Here is a 22,060-nt window from a genome sequence, read left to right as displayed (position 1 = left end):
GAAGCACAAGGTGGGTGTCAGGGTACCCAGTGGCACTGGGGCATGCCCAGGGGCTGGTGGCAGCACTCTGGACCTCCACGGCTCAATGGACCCCCCATCCCTCAAATCCCTGTGTCCCATGGGGCACCCACCAGCTTGTCATTCTTGGAGGAAGGTCCCGGCGGTCCTGGAGGGCCAGGTGGTCCAGGAGGTCCCCTCGGCCCCATGCCTGGGTCACCCTGGCACAGAGGAGAGAGCATGGTTTGGGGCTGCAGCCAAGCTGGGGGTGAGAGGAAGAGGGGCCATGTTCTGCCCCCCAACACCAGCACTCACCTTCTCCCCCTTCAGGCCTGGCTCCCCCGGCAGCCCAGGGAACCCCGGGGGCCCCATTTCACCCTGCAAAGGGGAGCAGTGGGGGCTCAGCAGGTGGCAAGGGAAGGGGGTGTCCATCCCCTGTCACCCTGCCACCCCCTCCACACCACTTACAGGTTTGCCGTCCTCGCCGGGATCACCCTAGGGATGGCAGAGAGGGGACAGGTCAGTGTGCAGGGTGGGGGGACAGGGGACACCCTGTGGGGGGTGAATTGACTCACAGGCTCGCCATCCCTGCCAGGGGCTCCATCCTTCCCTGGTGGCCCTGGGGGGCCGGTGACCTGCTCCACCACCGAGCCATCAGTGTGCCGAGACGGGGCCCCAGGGGGTCCAGGGTCACCTGGTTCTCCTTTCTGGCCCTTAGAGCCAGGGTAGCCAAATCCAGCACTGCCCTGGGGAGGGGAGGAGACAGGGGTGGGTGGCAGGTCCCTGGGCTGGCAGCCTGGGTAGGGTGAGGCTCCATGACAGCTCCCCCAGCGATGCTGACCTTGACACCCAGGTCTCCTTTCTCACCCTGAGGATCAGAAACAGAGAGAAGCGTGTGTCAAGCACAGACCTGCAGCTGGCACCCTCGAGCCCCCAGGGACCAGCTCTTACCCACCTTTTGACCCTTGACACTGCCTGGCCCTATGGTACCATCGGTCCCTGAGTCCCCTTTCAAGCCACGTTGCCCCTTCTCCCCCTTTTCGCCTTTCCGGCCGGTGCCTGTGGAAAAGGAAAAGGACCCACTCGTGGCTGGGGACGGCCGCACCACCATGTCCCCGCTTGCATGCCCTGGGGAAGGGGAAAGCTGCTGGAATTACCTCCCGTGGAGACCTGCAGCGTCTCCTCCACCCTGGTCCTCTCGGCCTGCTGCAGGGACCCCCCGCCACTCCTCGGGCCACTGCCCCCCGCCACGGGGGGGGAGGTCACGGGGACAGCCTCCACCAGCCCTGGGACACCCTGTGCCAACAGTGAGGGGACACCACGGCACCATTCACCTCCCAGCACCTTCCCGCAAGGGACAGGCGCTGGGACACCATCCAGCGTCCCATGACCTCGGGGGAGGGCACTCAGGGCACTCAGCCCTCCTCAGCACTAGAATTTTGGGGTCTTGCCCTGAGCGCAACACCTGCGGGCAGCAACTCACCTCTACCTTGCCTGAGAACTTCTGTCCACCTTCCATCCCGCTGCCAAAATCCCCAGAGACCTGCATTTGCCCGTGGAGAAGGAGTGAGGGCTGAGCTGGCAGCACGGTGGGGACAGTCCTGAGCCCAGCACAGCTGTGCTGCCAGCGCTCACCTCTGTGTCATCCTCCTCTTCCTCGCACTGGCGCTCGGCCGCTCGCGGGTCACCTCGGAGCTTCAAATCTGCAATCACACCCTGGAAAGAGACCATGGGCAGGTGGGGGACACGTACAAGCCACCCTACTGTGATGTGACCTGCTGTGCCACTCAGCCACCACGTCCTCAAGTGGGAGAAAAAGGATGGGTGAGATCTGCTGTCAGCACAGCGAGCAGCTGAAAGGTCACCACGCAACTGGGGGCATTTGCTTGTGAGAGGAATTGACATAATTGTTTCATTATATATAAACTATATATTTATATTTATTATATTGTATATTATATTAGATTTATTATATAACTTATAATTCATTCATATTATGTCACAGTCAGCTTGGCTGAACTGTGACTGCCCCTGCTCCTTATTTTCTTAAGTCCATCGCGTTTCCTTGCCCGGACGTGGTGAGCTGTGCCTTCAGGCCAGCCCAAATATTATTTTAGGTGTCTTGCCCAAAGAAGAGACACCAAGGGGGAGGTATCTCCTCTCTCTGAGCTTGCTTCCCAGCATGGTCCCCTGCTCCTCCCCACTGGGATCAGATGGATGGGCAGCATCCCAGCTCAGCAGACTACCATCCCAACAGCATCCCTGTATCCCACCCTGCAGTGAGGACTCAGGCTGGACTCTGGGATGTGCTGGGTAACCCAGCTTGCATTGGGAACTCTGGGGTTCAGGCTGGTACCCACACCCCCTCTCCTGCTGAGGCCGGGATGCTACGGGGCTTTGCCTGGAGGCAGCACCCTTGGGAAGGGATTTGTGGTGATTTCTTGTATAAACAAGTGGCCTGGATGCACACGGTGCTTGCAAAACACAAATAAATAGTAAGGAAGTGCAGATTATCCCAGGAAATACAACATGTGGGCTGCACGACCTGCCAGCTGTCCTTGCGTGGGGCAGGGCAGTCGGCTGTGGCCAGGAAGCCCTTGGGAGAGGAAAAACAAGGAGCACAGCCAAAAGATCCCTCTAAAAGCTCTGCTGAGTGTCTGGCCGGGTCCTGGCTGCTACCTCTGCTCAGCCCATGTAGTGCCAGCTCTGGCACATGGCTTGTAAAGCTGTGCTGGTGGTGCTGGGTAGGAGCTGCAAACCTGGGGCTTTCCAGAGGCATGGGAAACAAGCCAGTTCCAAGCCCTGAAGCACGATGAGGGATGGTGATAGCGGCCCTTTGCAGCCTCTTTGCTCTGCTAAAGAGAGCAGCAGCACCACTGATCTTACAGTGAACCCATAGAATCATAGAATTGTTAAGGCTGGAAAAGCCCTCTAGGACCATTGAGTCCAACCATTAGCCCAGCACCCCTGGGTCCCCCAGGTCCCCCACTAAACCACGTGCCCAAGTGCCACATCCAGCTGCAAACAAGCCCTCCTGCCAGACCCAGCTGAGACCCTGTTTGCCCCCTTGAGAGCTGCTGTCCCAGGGCTTCTGCATCGCCCACAGGCTTTGCCCCTCCAGGCTTCCTGCCAGGGCAACAAAGGCGACTCAGGAAAGAGCAGAGGTGCCAAGACACCCCTCCAGCTGCCTCCCAGCAAGTTCACCCTGAGGCTTGACCCAGGGCCAGATTTTAATCTGCTTGATGCCCTGTTAGTTCCAGATAACACGAGGCAGGGCTGGACAGTGATGGAAACACCACGAGGCAGTCAGATGCCGCTCCCCTCTCACCCAGCCAAGGCCTCCTTCCCTCCATGGCCAGCTATTCCCCACGGAAAACCGGGGGCGGGCAGTGGGATTGGGGGGTGGCAATCTGGGAACATCACTTGCTAAAAGGGTCTGCTCTGCTCCAGGCTCTTGCTGTGCCTTCCATATGGTGCCAAACCCCTCCAGCTGGGGAGAGGAGCTCTTCCACAGCCATGACCTGGCCCTCACAGCACGTTCAAGAGCAAAGGAATTACTCTTCAAGAGCAGGGAGCTGCTCTTCAAGGGACCAACCTGAATCCCAGTGCAAGCCAGTTTGTAGCTCATCAATGATTAACCCCTTCCTGAGGGAGCTTTCCCTGCCCAAAGCCATTCCAGGGGGGACATGGCACTACAGCCAGGATGATGTTTCAGCTCAGAAACATGCTTTGCAGAACTCCACAGGGAAAACATTGCTCTCCTCAGCAGAGCCTTTGTTGCTGGGCAAATCCTGCTCAGCCCAGGATAAACCTGAACATTCCTCTCCTCAAGTCCTGCAGGGGATTTCCATGTCAGCTGGGCATTTTCCCCACACTTTCATAACCCTTATCTGGAACATGAGTCCTGCTCGAAGCACAGACTGAGCTATCACATCCTTCCTCACCCTCCAAAGTCTTCCTGGAGATACCGCCCAGCATCAGCCAGCAAAGATATGCTCCAGCCCAAGCATTTTTTCCATGTAAGAGAGACATTTTCCCAGCCAAACCAGCTTCTCCACCAAAGGAGTTTGGTATTTTTAGGAATGGGGAGATCTGAAGAGGCTCCAAGTGTTTGCTGGGAAAAGGCAATGGTGAGAACCTGCATGGCAACCCTGTGTCCTCCTGCCAGCCCAGCTTGAGAGCTTTGCCTTGGGGAGCCCCAAGACAATAAATCAGTGGCACCTCAAGCCACCTTCCCCTACATGTCAGGTGTCCCCTTTCCCAGGGACACACATGGACCTGGTTGTCTTCAGGGCATGGGCAGTGTCACATCTCTCCAAGCTTCTGGGAGACACTCCTTGGGGTGACCTGAGCTCTTACCTGGTATTTATCTGGGTCAGCCCCTCCAGCCTGAGCAACGAAGAGCCCGGAGCCCTCTTCCAGCTCCATCTCATCTGGGGAGCGCTCGAAGCGGACGCGCTCATGCTCCTCACAGTCCAGGTAGAGGACGACTTCCTCCTCCTCTACGCTGATGGCAAAGCGTGTCCACTGGTTGAGTAGGGTGGGCACGGTGAAGGTGGCGGCTGGGTAGGAGCTGGGTGAGCCCGGCTCTGTGTAGTAGAAGATGATCTGCTGCTGGCCCGCCCGCAGCTCTGAGAGCTTGACACCCACGTAGATGATGCTCTGCGAGGAGTCCGTGACAGCAAAGAGCACGCCGGCCCGGGGCGTGGTGGGCTGGATGTGGAACAGCAGCGAGAAGTCCCGGTAGAAAGGGCTCGGCAGGTGGTACCGGGCCACCTGGCCCGTGTTGGCGTTGGGACCAAAGACGTAGCCAGGGTTGTTGTCGGGGCCATAAATTCTGTGGATCTCCTCCGTTGGCGGGTCCCCAATCAGCTCCAGCAGGCTGACCTCTGCACTCAGGCTCTCTGCAAGGAGGAGGGACAGGGGATGGTCTCAACCAGCCAGGAAAGGGTGGTCACTCAGCAAGGACATCCCTGCCCGTGCCTCGCAAATACAGCGTCCTTCAGTGGCTTCCTTCGCTCACCCGCCCAAAGACTTGTGCATTGGCCAAGGCGGTGATCTTGAACTGCTCCCACCACATCATTTGGATGTGTCTCCCAAAACACCCCCCACTCCCAGCTGCTGGCCCTCCAACCACAGCTGGGACATCACAGAATCATAGCATGGCTTGAGTGGGAAGGGACCTTAAAGACCATCTCATTCCAACCCCCTGCCATGAACAAGGACACACTCCACTAGACCAGGTTGCCCAGATTCCCCAAGATGGGATAAAACCAAAGGGGTCTTAGGGAGATGCTGCTAGAGCACCAGGATACTGAAGCACCATGGAGCCCCGGGGAAGCGTGTTGTGTCCATACTCATTTTGGGATCACAGTGACCCCTTGCGTCATCCCAGGACAAGATCCTATGGTCACCCCAGCTGGGAATAAATCAGAGCCTTCTCCTCGCAACACCCTGGGAACGCAGCTCAAGGCAGCTCAGCTTCCCAGATGCTCTTAATTTGGAGGTCGCCTCCTTTCCCAACTCCTGTTGAGAATTAGGGAATTGGGGAAGTTCTGCTGGAGACAGTCGCTCCTACCCGGCACAGCTGAACATCTGGTCAGGGCGAGCCAGCGCTGTGTCTGCCAACTCCCGTTGTTCTGGCAGCCAGCACATCCTAATCGCCCACACACCGGGCGCTGGATTCCTCCTCTCCTGTGTCAACCGCTCGGGGCTGGTGCCAGCTCCAAAGGAGAGGCTTTTTAACCTCTCCTTTCCTGGGAGGGAGGAAACCCAACCACCCTGGCTCCAAAACTGCTGAGGGATCTGCACTGGGAATGGATGCTCAGTGCTGAGCTTTGGCCCCATCCTGAGCCAGGAGCGGGAGCTGACACAATTCAGTGCCCCCAGTTCCATCCCTGATTTTCATGTGAGCAATGGGGAGTGGGGGGAATCAGAGGTATATCCTGAGGTATCCTGGGCTGAACCCAGGAGGATCAGCCAGGAACCTCCACCCAGCTGTGGAGCCAGGCATTGTCCCCCACAGCTTTTAAAAAAAAAAAAAAAAAAAAAAAAAAAAAGAGGGAATAAGCCCAGCCTTGCCCAGCCCAGAAGGAAAACATCTCTTGGATGGTAATGAAAACCTGTGTGCCTCTTCCAAAGCCCGGGGGGCATGAAGCATTCCCAGGCTCCCCTGCTGCCAAGCCCCAATACCAGTGCCAGCCCCCATGACAGGGACCCAGCAGTGGGGACATAAGAAGTGCCATCAGCTAAAGGTGGGGACAAATTTTTGCTCTGCCAGAGCCAGACACACTAATTCTCTAAAACTCTGCCTCTGAAACTGCTCTGAGTCCATCCTGCTCCCCAAGCCCCCAGCCCCTCCCATCCTTGGCACCCCAAAACTGAGCACTTGGCTGAGAGAAAATCTCCTTCCCAATCTTCTACCAGTTCTAGCCCCTTCATCTGCCCTGCACGGGGATCAGGCTTCCCCGAGTCTGCTTAAAGAACCTCTGGATTCTGGAGTCCAGCGCCCTTTTGCTCCCAGATGTGCACAGCCCTACACCAAAACTGATGGGGTGAGTGAGTGGGGCTCCCCCAGACTCTCAGTCTGTCACCCACCCTTGAGTCACCCCACGCTCAGAACCTCACAAGCTCGTTCCAACTGCAAATGCCAGGATGCAGGGATTGCTTTTATCTGGGCTTGGAGGAAACCAAATTCACAGCAGCATTAAGGAAGAAGGAAACCAGAGCTTCCTCCTGGGGGTCCAAACGGGTGTAAGAGCCAGTGCTGCAATTCCTGCAGCCAGACAAGTCATTGTGTCCCCCCCAGGGCTCAGGATGACGCTGAAAGAGGCTTTTGTTAGTAGGGCAATTCGCAGCCATTCTCCCCTTGGAGTTGCAGCCAGCTCTGGAGTCTCCCTCCTCCTCAAACATGCCACTCGCCCCCGAGTCCGCGCTGGGAGATGGGTGCTACCACTCCCCAAAGCAAATGGAGTTTTTTCCTGCTTGACAGAGGCTGGATGGGGACTAGGGAGCAGAGGGGTAAGGGGAGACCCCTTCAAATGTCTGCTCCTCTGCAAAAGCCAAGTGCCCCTTCTCACCCCCGCGAGCTTTCAGGCCACGCCTGCTTTTTCCAAAGGACATCCAGAGCCCAAGTATCACAGCCCATCATTCCTGTGGCAAACTGGCAGCACCCACCACGGAACAAGGAGAGATGGTGGGGGCCGCAGTGGGTTTGGTGCTGTCACGGGATGGCTGTGGGGATGTCTCTCAATGCAGTGATTCTGCCATTGGAAACGTCCCCAGGATGCTCTGAGCCACCTTCTCACTCTGCCATGCCCTTCCTGGCTGGCCTGAGCCCAGGCTGCCAGCGTGGGATCCAGGGGACCCCCAGCACACAGCAGCACACAGAGTCACTCCATGGGGTGCACCACAGCCCCCACATTCCCCACCCATTCCCGACACTGTCAATCCAAGCAAGCACGGCGCAGTCCCAGAGGAGAAAGCACCTCCTCTGCGGGCATCCCCGTGATTCCAGTGCATCCCCCCACGAACAGAGCCTCTTTGACACGGAGGGGACCCTGTGTGTGACCCTGCTTTGCCAGCCCCCAGTCTCGGCATTCCTCCTTGGCATCTCCCGGCCATCCCCCGAGGTCGCAGGGGTCGGCATGGGAACACAGCCTCATTCAGAGGCGCTGGCAGGCAGGGGGGAGCTCCAGCTTTCATCGCAACTGCATTTCTCCGAGCACCAGTCACACCCCCCCGCTCCTGTCTCTCACCCCCCTGCCCTGTCTGGGTGCCTAGAAGGTCACCAGGGAATGATGAAGCTGGGGGTGAAGTAAGCTCTCCCACTTTTCCAAGCAGTGGGATCAAACATTAGCTGCCATCGGGTGAATCATTAACCCCAAAGGGCTGCTCTGGGAGAGGGAGCATGCAGGCATGGCTGAGGGTCACCTTGAAACCTCCTCGCCACCACAGTGCTGTGGCTGGGTGGTCACGGGCTCCGGGTCCTCACCCTGTTGCTGCAGGGAGCTGCCAGCTCTCCAAGTGTTCTGATCCCAGGCAGGACAGACACCCCAAAGCCCTGTGGAAAACTGGACCTGAATGTCAGCACAATGCACGTGGGGAGCATCCCCTGCGCCGGCCACTGTGATTCACTAGGAGCAATGCTCAGCCTTGTGGAGGGAGCCAAAACCCGCCTGTTCTGTTTGGAAAAGACAAACAGAAAGCTGGATGGAAAGCAATTTTGGATTTGGCAGCGTCCCACGGGCACAAGGCAGAAGCATCCCCCAGCACCTGGGGGAGTCTGGGCAGAGGAGACACAACACAGGGACGTCACCCAGCCACGTTACCTGCAGAAGAATTAATAAAGACACAAGAAACCCCTTCATCCTCCTCAGGGAGAGCATCGCAAGGCAGAGGCAGGCGCCCGCTGGCCAAGTGAGTCCAACACAGGTCTCTGACGGCCTCGCAGAAGCCCTGGCACGGCGGGGGGGTTACGGGGACCGAGGGGCTACAGCCAGGGAGCAGCAGCAAGCAGAGGAACCACTCCAGGTAGCGATGGCACCGTGACTCAAGCAGCCCCTCCCACTCATGCAAAGCCACCCGAATTTCCTCCTCGCTGCCGTGCCGGAGGTAATTTGGCAATCGGACATGGCTGGTGCCCAGCAGGCTGCAGAAGGGCAGGTGGGTTGGGATGGGCTGGCAACGGCCGGCCACTGTCATCAGTCCTGGAAAGAAGGATGCGAGCCCCGCGCCGCCACTCCCGTAGAGCCGCATGGTAGCGGTTAGTAAATCAAACTCCAGAGAGACGGAGGTACGGGCAGCAGGAGGATCCACACCCTTATCCACCCTCTGGTCAGGCCAAGGGGGGCTCTGGCTCCCATTCCTGCTGACCAGAGCCAGCCCTGGGTGGCCGGTGCCATGCCACAGGCTTGGTGATGCTCCATGCAGGTGATGGGGAAGTTGTGCTGAGGGGTCCTGGAAGGGCAGTGCCCGCTCACGGGTACTGTCACCTGGTGAGAAAGGAAAAGGGGCACTACCTGGCTGGGGACCCGCTGGTCTCTGCAAGGACACCTGTGTCTCCATTGCTGTAGGAGTTCCCGTCCCCAGGAGCTCTGGATTCTCGGTGGTCACTGTCCTCAGGAGCTCTGGGTCCTCAGGGGTCACTGTCCTCAGGAGCTGGGTGTCCTTGGTGTTCCTCATCACCAGGAGCTGCAGATTCTCAGTGGTCAACATGCCTGGGAGCTGTAGGTCCTCAGTGGTCCCTTTCCCCAGGAGCTGTGGGTCTTCTGTGGTCACTGTCCCCAGGAGCTGTGGGTCTTCAGTGGTCCGTGTCCCCAGGAGCTGTGGGTCCTTGGTGGTCCCTGTCCCCAGGAGCTGCAGGTCTGTGCTAATCCCTAAGAGCTGAGGGTCCTCAGTGGTGCCCAACCCCAGCAGCTGCAAATCCTCAGTAGTCCCTGACCCCAGGAGCTCGGGGTCCTTAGAGGTCCTTGACCCCAGAAGCTGGGGGTCCTCAGTGGTCCCCATCCTCAGGAGCTGTGGGTTCTCAGTAGTCCCTGACTTCATCAGCTGCAGGTCCTCAGTAGTCCTTGTCCCCAGGAGCTGTGCATCCTTGGAGGTCACTGACCCCAGGAACTGGGCTTCTTTTGTTGTCCTCATACTCAGGAGCTGCAGATGTTCAGTGGTCCCTGTCCCTAGGAGCTGCAGGTGCTCAGTGTTTCCTGACCCCAGGAGCTGTAGGTCCTCGATGGTCCCTGTCCCCAGGAGCTGGGGATCCTCAGTGTTCCCTGACCCCAGGATCTGGAGGTGCTCAATGGTCCCTGTCTCCAGGAGCCGAGGGTTGTCGGTGGGGCTGCTGGCCACCTGCTGTCCTGGGGCAGGTGACATGCTGTGGGGAGGAGCGATGCTTGGCCACACAGTGCTCTCCACCATGGCATTCCTGTCCCACTGCTCCGTGGTTTTGGCTGCGGTCCCCTCGCCCCCAGGAGCTGCTGTAGCAGGATCTGGCTCCTGCCGCCGTGGGGTGGTGACATTCCCCGCCACCTCACCGCCCCACGTCCCTGGAGACGGGCTGGGAGCCGGAGCTGCTGCTGAGGTTGGCCGCTCCAACGCCGGGATTCCCTCGCTGGGTGCTGCTGGGCTTCCTGTGGTCTTCCTGCTGTCCCAAACCCAGTTCAGGAGCTGTGTTTCAGAGCAGGAGAAGCAGCAAGCCAGGAGGAGCAGAAATCCCAAGCGAGGTGGGGCCATTGGGAAGGGAAGACGAGCTCCGTGTCTCCCGAGAGCGGAGCGGAGAGGCTGGAGGAAGGAAAGGAGGGAAGAGGCAGGAGTTCTGCCCCGGCCAGACTCTGGGAGCACTCACATCGCTCTCTCCTCCCAGGCTCCGGCGCTCGACCCTTCAAACCGGAGCGGAGCAGGGGGAGGAGCGGCCGCGCCGCCGGCCCTGCCAAGCCCTCCTCTCCCCTCCCGCAGCCTCCCGCTGCCGGCGCGGCCCCTCGGGGACCCCGCGGAGCCTGGGGACACACCTGAGCCCCCCAAAAACCTCCGGGAGCCAAGCCAGCCTTCTGACGCACCCTATTGCCTGTCCCAGCAGCTGCTGCCAGATGTTTAACTCCTTCCTGCCCAGAAAAATCCTAAATCCTCTCTCCCGGTTCGGCGGCTGCGGTTAAATCACCAACACTCGGAGCAACACTGTACATGGTGGGGTTGTGCATGGACATGGTCCTGATGGATGCCCAGATTTGGCAGGACACCCCACTTTAGGCTTCGGGAGAAGGTTGTAATCTCAAGCAAAAGTGAAGAAGGAGGGAAAAGAATCCCAGAAAACATTTCCAGTATTTCCACCAGCTGGAAACACAACAAGGCCCCAAAGCCCCAAGTGTTTAAAGTTGCTTTCCCGGCTCAGTTACAGGGCCAGGACCCACTAGGTGCTGTCGCAGGATGGCCAGGGGGTCACCACAGCTTTCCTGGCTCCCCAAGCATCACGAGCCAGCAACGCCTCAAAGCCAGGTCTGAGCAATCTCAAGTTGCCCTATCACAAGCTTTCCTGGAGCCCAGGATGAAAATCTCCCCTGGGCAGTGCTGACACTCTCCCACACCCCAAAAGTTGCAGTTGTTCTTTGCCTCGGCTTAAAAAATTTACCTCCACATCCACTTATCTGGTGACGGTGCCCCTCATTCCTAGGGATGGCCAAGCAGAGATGGAGCATTCCCAGGGCCTACACTGCCATGGTGACACCAGGCAAGTCACCACCATGGCTCAAGAAGTCCCTGAGAGAGGGTTTTGATGGGGAGGTGACAATTTTGGTTCCCCTTGGCTATGTGACCAGGAAAGTCACAGTGTGCTGTAACATGATCTTACAGACTGGAGATCTCCACATGCTGATGTTCTAGTCTAAAAATATTTAGGAAAATCACCAAGACAAATGCTATGTCCATTTTGCTTTATGCAACATTCCCACACTACTTTTGAAGCAAAGCAGGCAAGTGTTACCCTGCAGATGGGAGCTGGCTGCTGCTGCCAGCTGCTCTCCCCATGACCAATGCTGCTAGGGGCGCCTGCTGTCGAACAGCCCCCACCCATCAGCACGGGACATGGGTTTGTCTGGATGGCAGAGCTTCCATAGGGCCCCTCCTGGAGCTTACATACTTCCATCAGCCTGGGGAAGGAGCCAGGTGTCTGCCAACCTTCTCTGGCATGTCCTGACGGGCTCGGCTGCCCTGGAGCCAGGGTGCGGTGGCACCGAGCAGTGCAGGACTCCTTGGCACGTTGGAGAGGGATAGGAGTGCCTGCTGCTTCCATTCCTGCTGGTGGGATGGAAAACCTTGGTGTTCCTGCAGCCTCTCCCCCTCAGAGCTGCACAGCTCCCAGGGTGGGGAGCATCACACGCCCCCATGAGCTGCCTGGTCTCTGCCAGGAGGATCTCAGCAGCAGCACCCTGCTGGGATACCCCAAGCATATGCAGACAGAATGCCCAGCCAGAGAAATTCCTGTTTCTCCTGCTGCTGGGATTAGGCAGCTCATGACAGGGAAGTGGAGCAGCGGTCCCGTGGGACACCCTCGTTAAGTCAATGATCCTCGTTCCACTGCACACCTCCTTGCTGGCAGCTCCCTGGGAAGGAGCCAGGACTGGGGCATCCCAAAAAAAAAGGATTTCCAAATTAGGTGCCCTGATGGTGGGCTGGTGGCATTAGAGCATCTTGGCCCAGTGCAACCAGCTCTGCCACTGACCAAGCAGCCAGGCAGGGACTGGGAAGGCACCAGCTGGTGAAATATTTTGAAGTATTCCCCCAGGGAGAAGCCATGGCAGTTGGTTTGCTGGCAGAGCAGGGAAAACCCCTTGTTTTAGCCTCCTCCAGGTTAAAGGCTCCCAAAAAGTGCTTTGCACACTCCATGAGATGCTGCCAACAGCTTCCCATAACCTTAGACTTCTTGAAAAGCGAATTTGGACCCTCACTCTGGTTCCAGTTCCCTCCCAAAGAGGCTGGCTGCACATTCCCAAAGGTGTCTGCATCTGGTTCCTCAGGAAAAGGGGGATTGGGCTGCCATAAGAAGGCACTGAGGGCTCAGCCCTGGGCCAGAAGAATAGAGTGGGCAGGAAAGAGGAGGGGGGGAAGGGAAAAGAGAGGAAAAGCTGGAGTGGGGGAAAAGAGTGGAGATGGGAAGAAAAGAGATTGGGGGAAGAGGGTGGGGAAAAGAGAGTGGGGAGAAGGGGAAAATGAGAGGGGAGGAAGAGGGAAGGGAGAAAAGAGATACAAAGAGGTTAGGGAAGTCAAAGAGTGGGAAGTGAAGGAAAATGTGGGGGGGAAGTGAAAGAAATAGAAAATGAGAGTAGGAAGGAGAGAGAAGGAGAGAGAAAAGAGGGACAAAAGAGAGGAAAAAAGAGGAGGGGGAAGAGAACAGAGAAAATGCAAAAAAGAGAAGAGGGGGAAGAGAAGGAGGAAGAGCGAGGGGGACAAGGCAAGGGGGGGAAGGGGAGGGGAAGAGAAAAGGAAAAAGAGATGGAAGAAAAAAGACAAAATGAGAGGAAAAAGGGAGGAGAAGAAGGGACACTGAAAAGAGAAAATGGGGGTAAAAAGAGGGAAAAAGGGGAAAAAAGAGGGGAAAATAGACAAAAAGTAGGAAAAAAGAGACGGTCATTCAGACCTGCAGCCTTTCATCTATGGTCAAAGCACACCGATGTTTCTTTCCGGTAGGATTTTGGTAGAGGACAGGGAGCCTGCCCCAGCCCAGCTCAGCAACTCCTCCTGCACAGCCCGAGGATTCCCAGCAAGAACCGAGCAGATGAACAGACAGGCGGAGGGATGGACGGACGGACAGCAGAGGGAGCCTCAGGCTGAGCAGAGCACAGGTGTTTCCTCAGGAGACCCTGCTTTGCTGGATTCAGCCCTGAGATCTCAGAGCTCCGGGCAGGGACTGGGAGGGAGCGCGGGTGGGCACAGCCCTCCTGGAAAAGGGGAAGGGGAAGGGGAGGGGGAGAGAGGGGGAAGGGGAAGGAAAAGGAAAAGGAAAAGGGCATGGCTACAAAGCCAGAGGTGGGAGCACTCTTGGACTGAGCAGAAAAATTCAGGAACTGTCAGCCGCAGATGGTATCTATAAATGCTATTGACATTTGGGACTGTAATCTGTTCCCCATCTAAAACCCCAAAAAGCAGAGGAAAGGCCCTCCTGGAGATGCACGCTGAGGATGTTGCCACATCCTGCGCTGCTGACCTCTCCTGCCAGACAGTCCCCGGAGAAAGGCAGCGGCAGCCAGCCTTTGGTGACACTCAGCCAGGGAGAAGGGGAGTGGGAGACAAGGATGCACAGGAGCCAAGCTGGCAGGACTGACAGCAGCCAACACAGCCCCAAAAATGACACAGGTGCCACTCTGCCTCTGGGACAGCTCCCCCCTGCCTCTGGTTGTTCAACACCACGGAACCCCCGGCACATTCTCATGGAGAGCCAGAAACATCCTCCTGGCAAATTCCTCGACAAGATAAATCCTGAAAATGTCACCACTGCCTGGGGGACCCATGACATAGCCATGGAGAAGGAAGAAGGGCAGCTGTGCCAGACCCCTGTCATTACCTGCATCCTCCTCCTGCTCCTGAACTGAAGAGGGCTGGACAAGGCAGAGCCGAGAGGTGCTGGTGTCCCACTCTGCCCCACCCACATTGAGAAGGGGACAAGGCAGCAGAGAACTGAGGCAGGAGTGACTTTAGCCACCCCGGGAGGTTTCCTGGGGAGAATGGATGGTGGAGAGGGACCATCAATGTGTGGCCACAGCCGAACCCAAGGGAGGTGTATAAAACACCAGGTGACTTTGGGGTGAGCTGTAGCCCCCAGTCCCACCTTATCCTGTCTCCACTGGGGCAATGTCTCTGCTTCCAATCAGTCACCTCCCCCCGGGGCACACCAACAGCCCAGAGATAAGGCAGGGAAGGCGAGGGAAGGAATTCGACCCCCTGGATCATCCTCCTCCACGTTAATAAATCACCTTGCAGACTAATTGCTCCCTGGACATGGGAAGACTCCGCTCCTCACCCCCCACCAAGGTTCTGGCTCAGCCGGGAAGCCCCAAATTTCAATCGAGTTCCTGGCATTCCTGCCTCGGCATGAAGCCGAGGGGCTCCAGCAGCACCGAGACCACCCTCGGGACAGGCAGTCAGTGGAGGAAGGTTGGTTGCTGTCTCCCTGGGGGACAGGGAAGAAGGGCATTCCCATTCCCAGGCACTTCTTTCCCAGGGGATAAGGGAGATCAATGCACCTGGCACCCCAGTTAGCATTGTGGACAGATGTGTAGCAGGATGAGGGGAGATGAGGGAAGGCATGGGGGGCTTATGATCCGACTCAATGCCATCCCAACTGGAAAATCAGAGGAGGACAAGGCACCCAGGTGGGGTACACGTCCCCAGAGCTCAAACAGAACTTTCCAAACCAACGATGTCCCTCAACTATGCCAGGATTTTAACCCTCCAATGTGACAGAGCAACAAAGCACTGTCAGCAGGTAACCCAGCAACAGCTTTGAAGCCTACACAACAAAAAACCAGGAGGTGCCCATTCCCAGCTGTTTTCCAGGACTTCAGACATGAAGAAAATACCAACACAGCTTAAGAACCCAAATTCACCAAAGAAAATGCAGAAGAGCTACCAAGAGACGCCGTACCTAAAGCTACAGCGGAGCGTCACAGCCTCCATCCCGTGGAACAGCATCCGTCCTGTGCCTGCCCAGCCCGTGATGCCTGGTGCCAGCTGGTCCATGCTGCTACAGGAGGCAACTGCCACAGATCATGGATGCTTTAAAGAGCCTCACCATGGGCTTTCAGGGAGGAAAACCACCCATCAGGTCATTAACCTCATCCTCAGCACAGCATGCGGCAAACAGAATCCAAGCTCACACTCTTGCTGCGGGGCCAGGTGGTGAGGAACGCTATTTTCTTAGGGAATGGACAGGAAAAGAGGGATCTGTGAAGGGGGTTTGTTTTGGGATTTCAGCTACAATCTCCAGCTCATCCAACCAGCCTGGCTCTTGTCAGTGCTGCCCTCCTGCAGCGCAGGGGACTTTGTTTGGCTTGGAAGCCCCCAGCTGTGCCCGTAATAAGACTCCGTGTCTGCTCCGTGGTCCTTCCACCTCTTTGCACTCCTCAGACAATAGTTTGCCTGTGCCACTGACTTTGGCAGCATTTCCAAAGTTTTGGCTCCTTCCAAAGTTTCCTCTGCACCAGGCAGCCAACCTTGGCCACGGTGCTTTGTTGTCACATCCCACTGCATCCCACCCCAGGCTGTCTGTGGGGCACCGTGCTCTGCACTGGACCTTCTGGACCCCTGAACTGGGGATACAACAGGGACAGGTGCCTGGCAGGCCCTTTGGGGGTGGATGTTGGGGTCATGAACAGCCTGGATGAGGGGCCACTGGAACAGGGAAAGCGTCACCCAGGCCTTGAACCCAGCCAGCTGCACACACCCCAGTGCCACAGTGAGACATCAATCAATGGAATCAAGTTGAGCGATGACAACCTGATGTCAGCCAAAGCTGAAAGCCCCCTATCCCTGCCATGTCTCCACAAGTATTTAAGCAGGAAAGCTTAGATCTTTTGAGGAAGTCCAAACAGCCTTGGAGATGGATAATAAAGGGGTCAAACAGGTGGGTGACCCCTTGCTGCTCCATGCAAGTGCTGGAGAAAGCCAGCAGGAGCTAGATGAGGCCAGAACACACACCATCCCTTTCCAACCAACAAGCAGAGTTGATATTTAACCAACTATTCCCTTTTTCTACAAGTCACTTGGTTTTAAAGCAAAATACAATGTCAGTGAGCAGCTTTAATGTATTGAAGTTCACTACCTGTAACATGACAAGTCCCAAGAACAAGGAGAGGTGTAAATTGTATTGCTGCTTGCATGAAGGTGGAGATTCCAGATCAGGTTTGCCCCCACCTGAGTGCAGGGATAATGCCACAGCCAGGCACTATCCCAGGCCTCAGCGTCCCAAAGCAAAGGTGCCCAGCCCACGGGCACAATGCCATGAGCCAAGGCCATCCCTGCAGCACAGCACCACTGAGATACCAGGTACCCACAGGCTGTTTCCTGGGATGATAAGGGGTTAAAAAAAAAACAAACCCAAACCGCACAAAAAAGCCCAGCAGGCATGCCTGAAGGGGAGGATTAGAGAGAATAGGGCCATTTCTCAGCAAAGACTGTGGCAACGTAAATAGAAAAGTAACATTACGCTCAAGACAGGGGCCCTTTCCCTTTGCTCCTGCCCCACAATGCCACTATTGTTTTGCTGACAACTGGTAATTATCCCAAGCTGCACACACTGGTATTCCCACCCTTTAACCGGGAGGGATTTTGCAGCCGCCGACCCTCTGACACCAGCAAAAATTCACATACCAGAGGGTTGAAAGGGGGGGCGGGCTGGGAAGGCTGGGCAGTCTCTGATCGTCATTCACTGCTCCTCGAGAGCCGCGCCTGGAAGGGACCTCTGGAGATCGGCAATCCCAAACCCTGCTGCAGCCGGCTCACCTCCCATGGCAGGACCGTGCCAGCTGGGGTTTGAGCATTGGCACAGAAGGAGAGCTCAGAGCCCCTTCCAGGGCCTAAAGGGGCTCCAGGAGAGCTGGAGAGGGACTGGGGACAAGGAATGGAGGGACAGGACACAGTGAATGGCTCCCAGTGGCAGAGGGCAGGGCTGGATGGGATATTGGGCAGGAATTGTTCCCTGGCAGGGTGGGCAGGCCCTGGCACAGGGTGCCCAGAGCAGCTGGGGCTGCCCCTGGATCCCTGGAAGTGCCCAAGGCCAGGCTGGACATTGGGGCTTGGAGCAGCCTGGGATAGTGGGAGGTGTCCCTGCCATGGCAGGGGATGAAACTGGATAGGATTTAAGCCAAAACTGGGATTCTGGGATTTGGGATGGTTTTATTCCTGATGGCCACGCTTTGGGTTCAAGGTGTCCCAAAAATCAGGGGTTCTTTTCCCCCATTGCCATCCCAGATGAAAAAATGTTCACCTCCCAAACATCCAAGTCTAAGCAGTGAATCCTTTCTGGAAACGAACAAAGAAACAAACAACAAACACCAAAAAAACCCCAAAACAAAACAAAACAAAAAAATCCAAACCCAAAACCAAACCAAAACCACAAAACCAAATAAGCCACAGAAAGCAATGAAAAAACAACCCCCCACAAAAACTCAAACCCCAAAAAATAATCCTATGAAAGGAGAGTTTCTCTTCCCTGCTTAAAAGTTCTGGGAAGCCAGGACCCCCAGGATAAGACCCTGCAGACTGCTGCTGTCCTACTGCAAGAGGATAGGGATGAGTCAAATCCAGAATTTTTCATTTATGGGATGGAGGAGTCACAGTCCCAACATTCCCTGCTTAACAAGAGTTCATCCTGGTGCCAGCCCCAGCTCAGATAAGGTGATAAAAAAACCTCTGGAGACTGCCCCAAGATGGATTAAAACATTCCCATGGTCAAAATGCAGATTTATTTTTTTTCTGCTTTTGCAGGCTGGTGCAGGAGCCACAAAGCCCAGAGAAAGTGCAAAAAATGCTTTTTTTTTTTCTCTCCCTGCCACAGGCTGCAAGCACATAGCCAAGGTCAGAACAAGACAGAAGACACACACAGCCTCCAAAGGATCCAGCTACGAGCACCAGCTCCTCTGGCATCTACTTATACATTGCCATTTTATTTTCTTCTGCATTTTAATTACATGATCACAGAAATTTCTTCCTAATGGGAATGCTGGAAACCAGTTTTTCCTGCAGGAAAGCCAGTTCCACAAATGCTAGCAGTGACCTGTAAAGTTAAAAAACAAAAAAAGAAAAATCCCCATAAATCAGCAGAGCAACATCTTCCCTTCCTCGCAGCAGCAGCGTCACTCGTCGGGCTGGGATTTTATTTATTGTTGTTTTAAGCACCCAGGAGAAAAGAAAACGCTTCTAAAACCCCACTTAACCCGATCCAGCTGCAGGGGGAAAAAAAAAGAAATCCCACGTCGGCAGGAGCTACGCTCTGGGACTCGGGGCAAGCTGCAGCCTGCCTCCAGAGCACCCAGCTGGGATTTGAGGGAATGAACCCCCAGGCCCACAGCTCCTCACTAAAGCGTGTGGCCTCTTGCTGAGGCTCCAGCAGCTCAGAGAGAGCCCTGCCCTGGGACCAGCACCCCGCTGCGGAGGACGCTGGAGCCCGCAGGAGCTCCTGGGGCTGTACTGGGAGCAGCTCCTGGCCCCTCTCCATCCAGATCAAACCCAGACTGTGCTCATCAAACCCCTTCTGGCTCCTTTGTGCCCCACACTTGGGAACGTCAGAGGTCAGCAGGATGGGGGGAATAGCAACGCTTGCACAGCTCATGGGAGAAACTCTGGGCAGCCACTTCACAAGCAAAGAAGGCAGGAGAAAGCCCGGAAAGGGGCCGCTGGGAAAGCAGAGGAAAGGCTGAACAAAGATTGAAATGGGACAATGTTATCAGGCAGCTGTGCCACGGATGTGGAGAGCTCGGGATGCACGGCACCCGCTGGCAGCCACCCGTGGGATGTTTGGGTGCTGAGCTCTGGCACCAGCTGCACACGGGCAGGGAGCAACACACACCAGTAACCCCTGGAGGCAAACTGGGGCCTCGGGTGATTGAGCAGCAACAGCGAGATAAAAAGATTAAACAGCTGAATGAAGAAACTTGGAAATATTTTTGCTCCCGACCCAAACAGACACATTTTTACTGGTGTTGCTGCCACCGAGGCTGGCCCCGAGGCCAGAGGGATGTAAGGGGTTATCAGCCACCCCTGCACAGCTGGAACAGACTGAGGGATGTCCTGGGAGACCCAGGTGCTGGCATACAGGGGATGTAGTGGGAGGCAAGGAGATCAGAGCATTGGGATCAGGGGATGCACCGGGAGACCCATTTCCACTGTGACAGTCAGATTTACAGCGCCACAGGCTATCCCACGGTGCTGGTGTGGCGCATCCCACTCCAGTGCGGTCCCCAAACCCGGCCTGGTGTCATTCTTGGGGCAGAAGTGCCTCACCACCCACCCTGCGGTGGATCAAACATCCACAAGCCTGTTCTACCATCAGTATCCTCAGCTCGCCTGCCTCCGGACTGACGCTCAGCACCAGGAGCCGCCGGCAGAGGCCGGGGCAGGTGCAGGGAGCGGGGCCGGAGCCCAGCCCAGCTGCGGAGCTGCCCGGCCATGGGGAGCGACACACCGGGAGCGGCCGGGAGGGAGCGGGACCCGCCGGGCCCGCCCGCAGCGCGGCACAAACGCCTTGCTTGGACACCTGCGGGAGAAGAAACACAGAAATCCAACACTTGGCGGATTAGAGTCTAGACGGGCTGACCTTTCCCTCCGCTGCCGAGCTGGAACCGGCCGAAAATCAGGCCCCGTTGGCTAAAAGGAGGGATTTAGCCGCTGTTGAGGTGTTCGGTGTTGTTTCAGCCAGGGAGGGAGGGACGTGGCTGTCGCTGAAAGAGGCGTTTCACTGCCTGTCGCTGCACAGGGATGTGCAGAAGGGCCCGGGGCTCAACCTGCTGCCAAGCCCGGGCTTTGCCCAGCAACTCGGCTGACAAAAGAGCCTTTCATGAGAGGGGACGATGTCAACTCTGCAATTAGCAGGGGAAAAGAAAAAAGAGCCGGTGGGAAAGGAGCCATCAGTGTCAGCATCAGCCAGGGGCTGGCTGGAGCCGGGCTGTCAGCCCGGTCTTGAAGGATGCCACGAGGATTCCCATTCCCCCTGGCAACCAGAGGGAGCCAGGCCCACCACCCCATTGCATCCCAGCTGGGAGGGATGTGTTTGAGATCTCCATCCAGCCCAGCACTGGGAGAATCCTGGTGGGATTAGACTCTGACCAAGAGCCCAGCCCAGCCCACTGGTACCACACACAGCCATTTGGGACACCAGGAGCCCCACACAACCTCCCACCTTCATGGCCTGACATCGCCATCTCCCCACCAAAACGGTGTTCCCAGAGCAGCTGCAGAAGTAACAACTGGTTAATCAAATCCTGAAGCCTAAGCTACCTGGGATAGTGGAAGGTGTCCCTGCTCATGGCAGGGGGTGGAATGAGATGGGCTTTGGGGTCCATTTCAAGCCAAAACATTCAAAGAATCTACAGTAAAAACCAAAAATCATTGGTGTGCTGCTGCCACAGGCCTCCTTCCACCCACAGCCCCAGGGCTGGGACTTTCTCTCACTTCCTGACCTCCAAGGGCACTTAGTGCCACCTGAAATCATTGCAGGTTTCTGCTCCACCTACTCCCACCCATCAGTGCCACCCTGAGCCCCAGCTCTCAGCAGGACAGGGCACTTCTCCAGTTCTGGAACCCAGCTGGGGAGACACTGGCATCACTTAGAGGGTCACATGAGGTGTCCAGGGGCTCCGTGTCACTTGCTTGTCCTGGGTCCCCAGGATAAGGGTCCTGACCCCTCTAGAAAGTATTTTGGGACCTCAGGGGAAGGACCAAGCTGTACAGATGCCTTCCCACCATGCCACAAGTGAGCAGCACCAGCTTCTCTGGGGTTATCAAAAAGTTGCTGTTTATCCAAAAGTCAATAATCTCCAACTCAATTAAGTTACAGACTAACAAGGAGGGTGGAAAAGGATAAATAGGTTTGATTACCGTGTTTCCCAGAGGAAAGGCAGGTAGCTAATTTGGTAGTTATAAACTCAGAGAGAGCTTCAAGGACCTTTGGGTCCGTCCTCCAGAGATGGATTAACCAACTAATTAATAGATTCATCAGGTCATTGAGTGTAGTCCTTCCTCAGGCCACAAAGGTCTTTCAGGGAAAAGGACTCAATATTAGCCTCTGATCTTGTTCCAGTTGCTTTGACTCTTGGTTTTATGTCAGGAGGCGTTGAGGGTCCTTCTCCTGCATCCTCATCATCATCATCCACTGGTCGATCGGTTTTGTCTGTGCACTTTTCACTTCTCGTGCTAGTAGCAACAGCCATTGGTCAAGCTAAACCAGTTTGCTGTCTGGTTTAGCTAGCAGCTTTGTAACTGGGGGTTTGGCTGCAGCCTCAGTATCTGGGGTAACTGTTGATTTATCTCCCTGTCCCCTTTCCGTCTTTGCTGGTGCAGGATATTGGTGATTTATGCCAGTGGTAACAGTGGGAAGAGCACAGAGATGGTGATGCTGGGTTCCAGGTGCCCCAGCTCCTATTCCCACCCTGGGCTGTTTGAGCAGCCTCCCACAACCTGGGGACAGGGCCAGAGGAACAGACAGATTCCTCCCCCAGGGGAGGAAGAAACCAGCAGACTGAGCTTGGGAATAAAATAAAACGACAATAAAATCCACTAATGACCAATTTCCATCTTAGAAAACGGCTGGGAGGCGATGCCAAAAAAAAGCAATAAAAATTCCACAAAAGCAACCTTTTTAAGACACGGGATGTTCCGGACCAGATGTTGCTTGCTGAGAAAGCCCTGGTGCCGGGGCCACTGCTGCCAAACAGCACTGCTGGTCAGAGCCAGGAGCACAGCAAGCCTCTGGAGCCTTGACCCTGGAGCAGCCCCAGCCCAGAGCCCGGGGGGTGTCAGTGTCCTGCTCCCTCCCAGCACTCCTTAGGAGGTCAAAGCCACCCTCTTTTGGCTGGTGGAAACCACC

The 22,060-nt window shown here is 56.3% G+C and overlaps 2 protein-coding genes across 7 annotated transcripts in view; one reads left to right on the top strand and one right to left on the bottom strand.

Annotated features, from left to right (window-relative positions):
• The window catches only part of TRPM8 (transient receptor potential cation channel subfamily M member 8), a 688,444-nt gene that overhangs the window by 643,477 nt on the left and 22,907 nt on the right, over positions 1-22,060 (top strand). The gene's annotated exons all lie outside the window — the stretch shown is intronic.
• COL18A1 (collagen type XVIII alpha 1 chain) overlaps positions 1-22,060 on the bottom strand; it is a 37,368-nt gene that overhangs the window by 8,986 nt on the left and 6,322 nt on the right. Inside the window, exons 1-11 of one of the 6 annotated variants that reach the window (XM_033515897.1) lie at positions 9,018-11,372; positions 4,357-4,901; positions 1,633-1,713; positions 1,481-1,540; positions 1,155-1,293; positions 953-1,056; positions 839-865; positions 573-743; positions 466-492; positions 313-375; positions 132-218 (exon numbers count right to left, since the gene is read on the bottom strand). In XM_033515897.1, the coding sequence (XP_033371788.1) occupies positions 132-218; positions 313-375; positions 466-492; positions 573-743; positions 839-865; positions 953-1,056; positions 1,155-1,293; positions 1,481-1,540; positions 1,633-1,713; positions 4,357-4,901; positions 9,018-10,224 (2,511 nt within the window). In that variant the 5' untranslated portion in view covers positions 10,225-11,372. The other 5 variants (XM_033515896.1, XM_015634026.3, XM_015634023.3 and 2 more) reach the window with 5 other exon arrangements.

This window comes from Parus major, chromosome 7 (genome assembly GCF_001522545.3).
Source record: "Parus major isolate Abel chromosome 7, Parus_major1.1, whole genome shotgun sequence".
In the NCBI taxonomy this organism is placed as follows: domain Eukaryota; kingdom Metazoa; phylum Chordata; class Aves; order Passeriformes; family Paridae; genus Parus; species Parus major.
The sequence above is the reverse complement of the archived record's forward strand: the minus strand, read 5'-3'. Positions and strand labels throughout refer to the sequence as shown.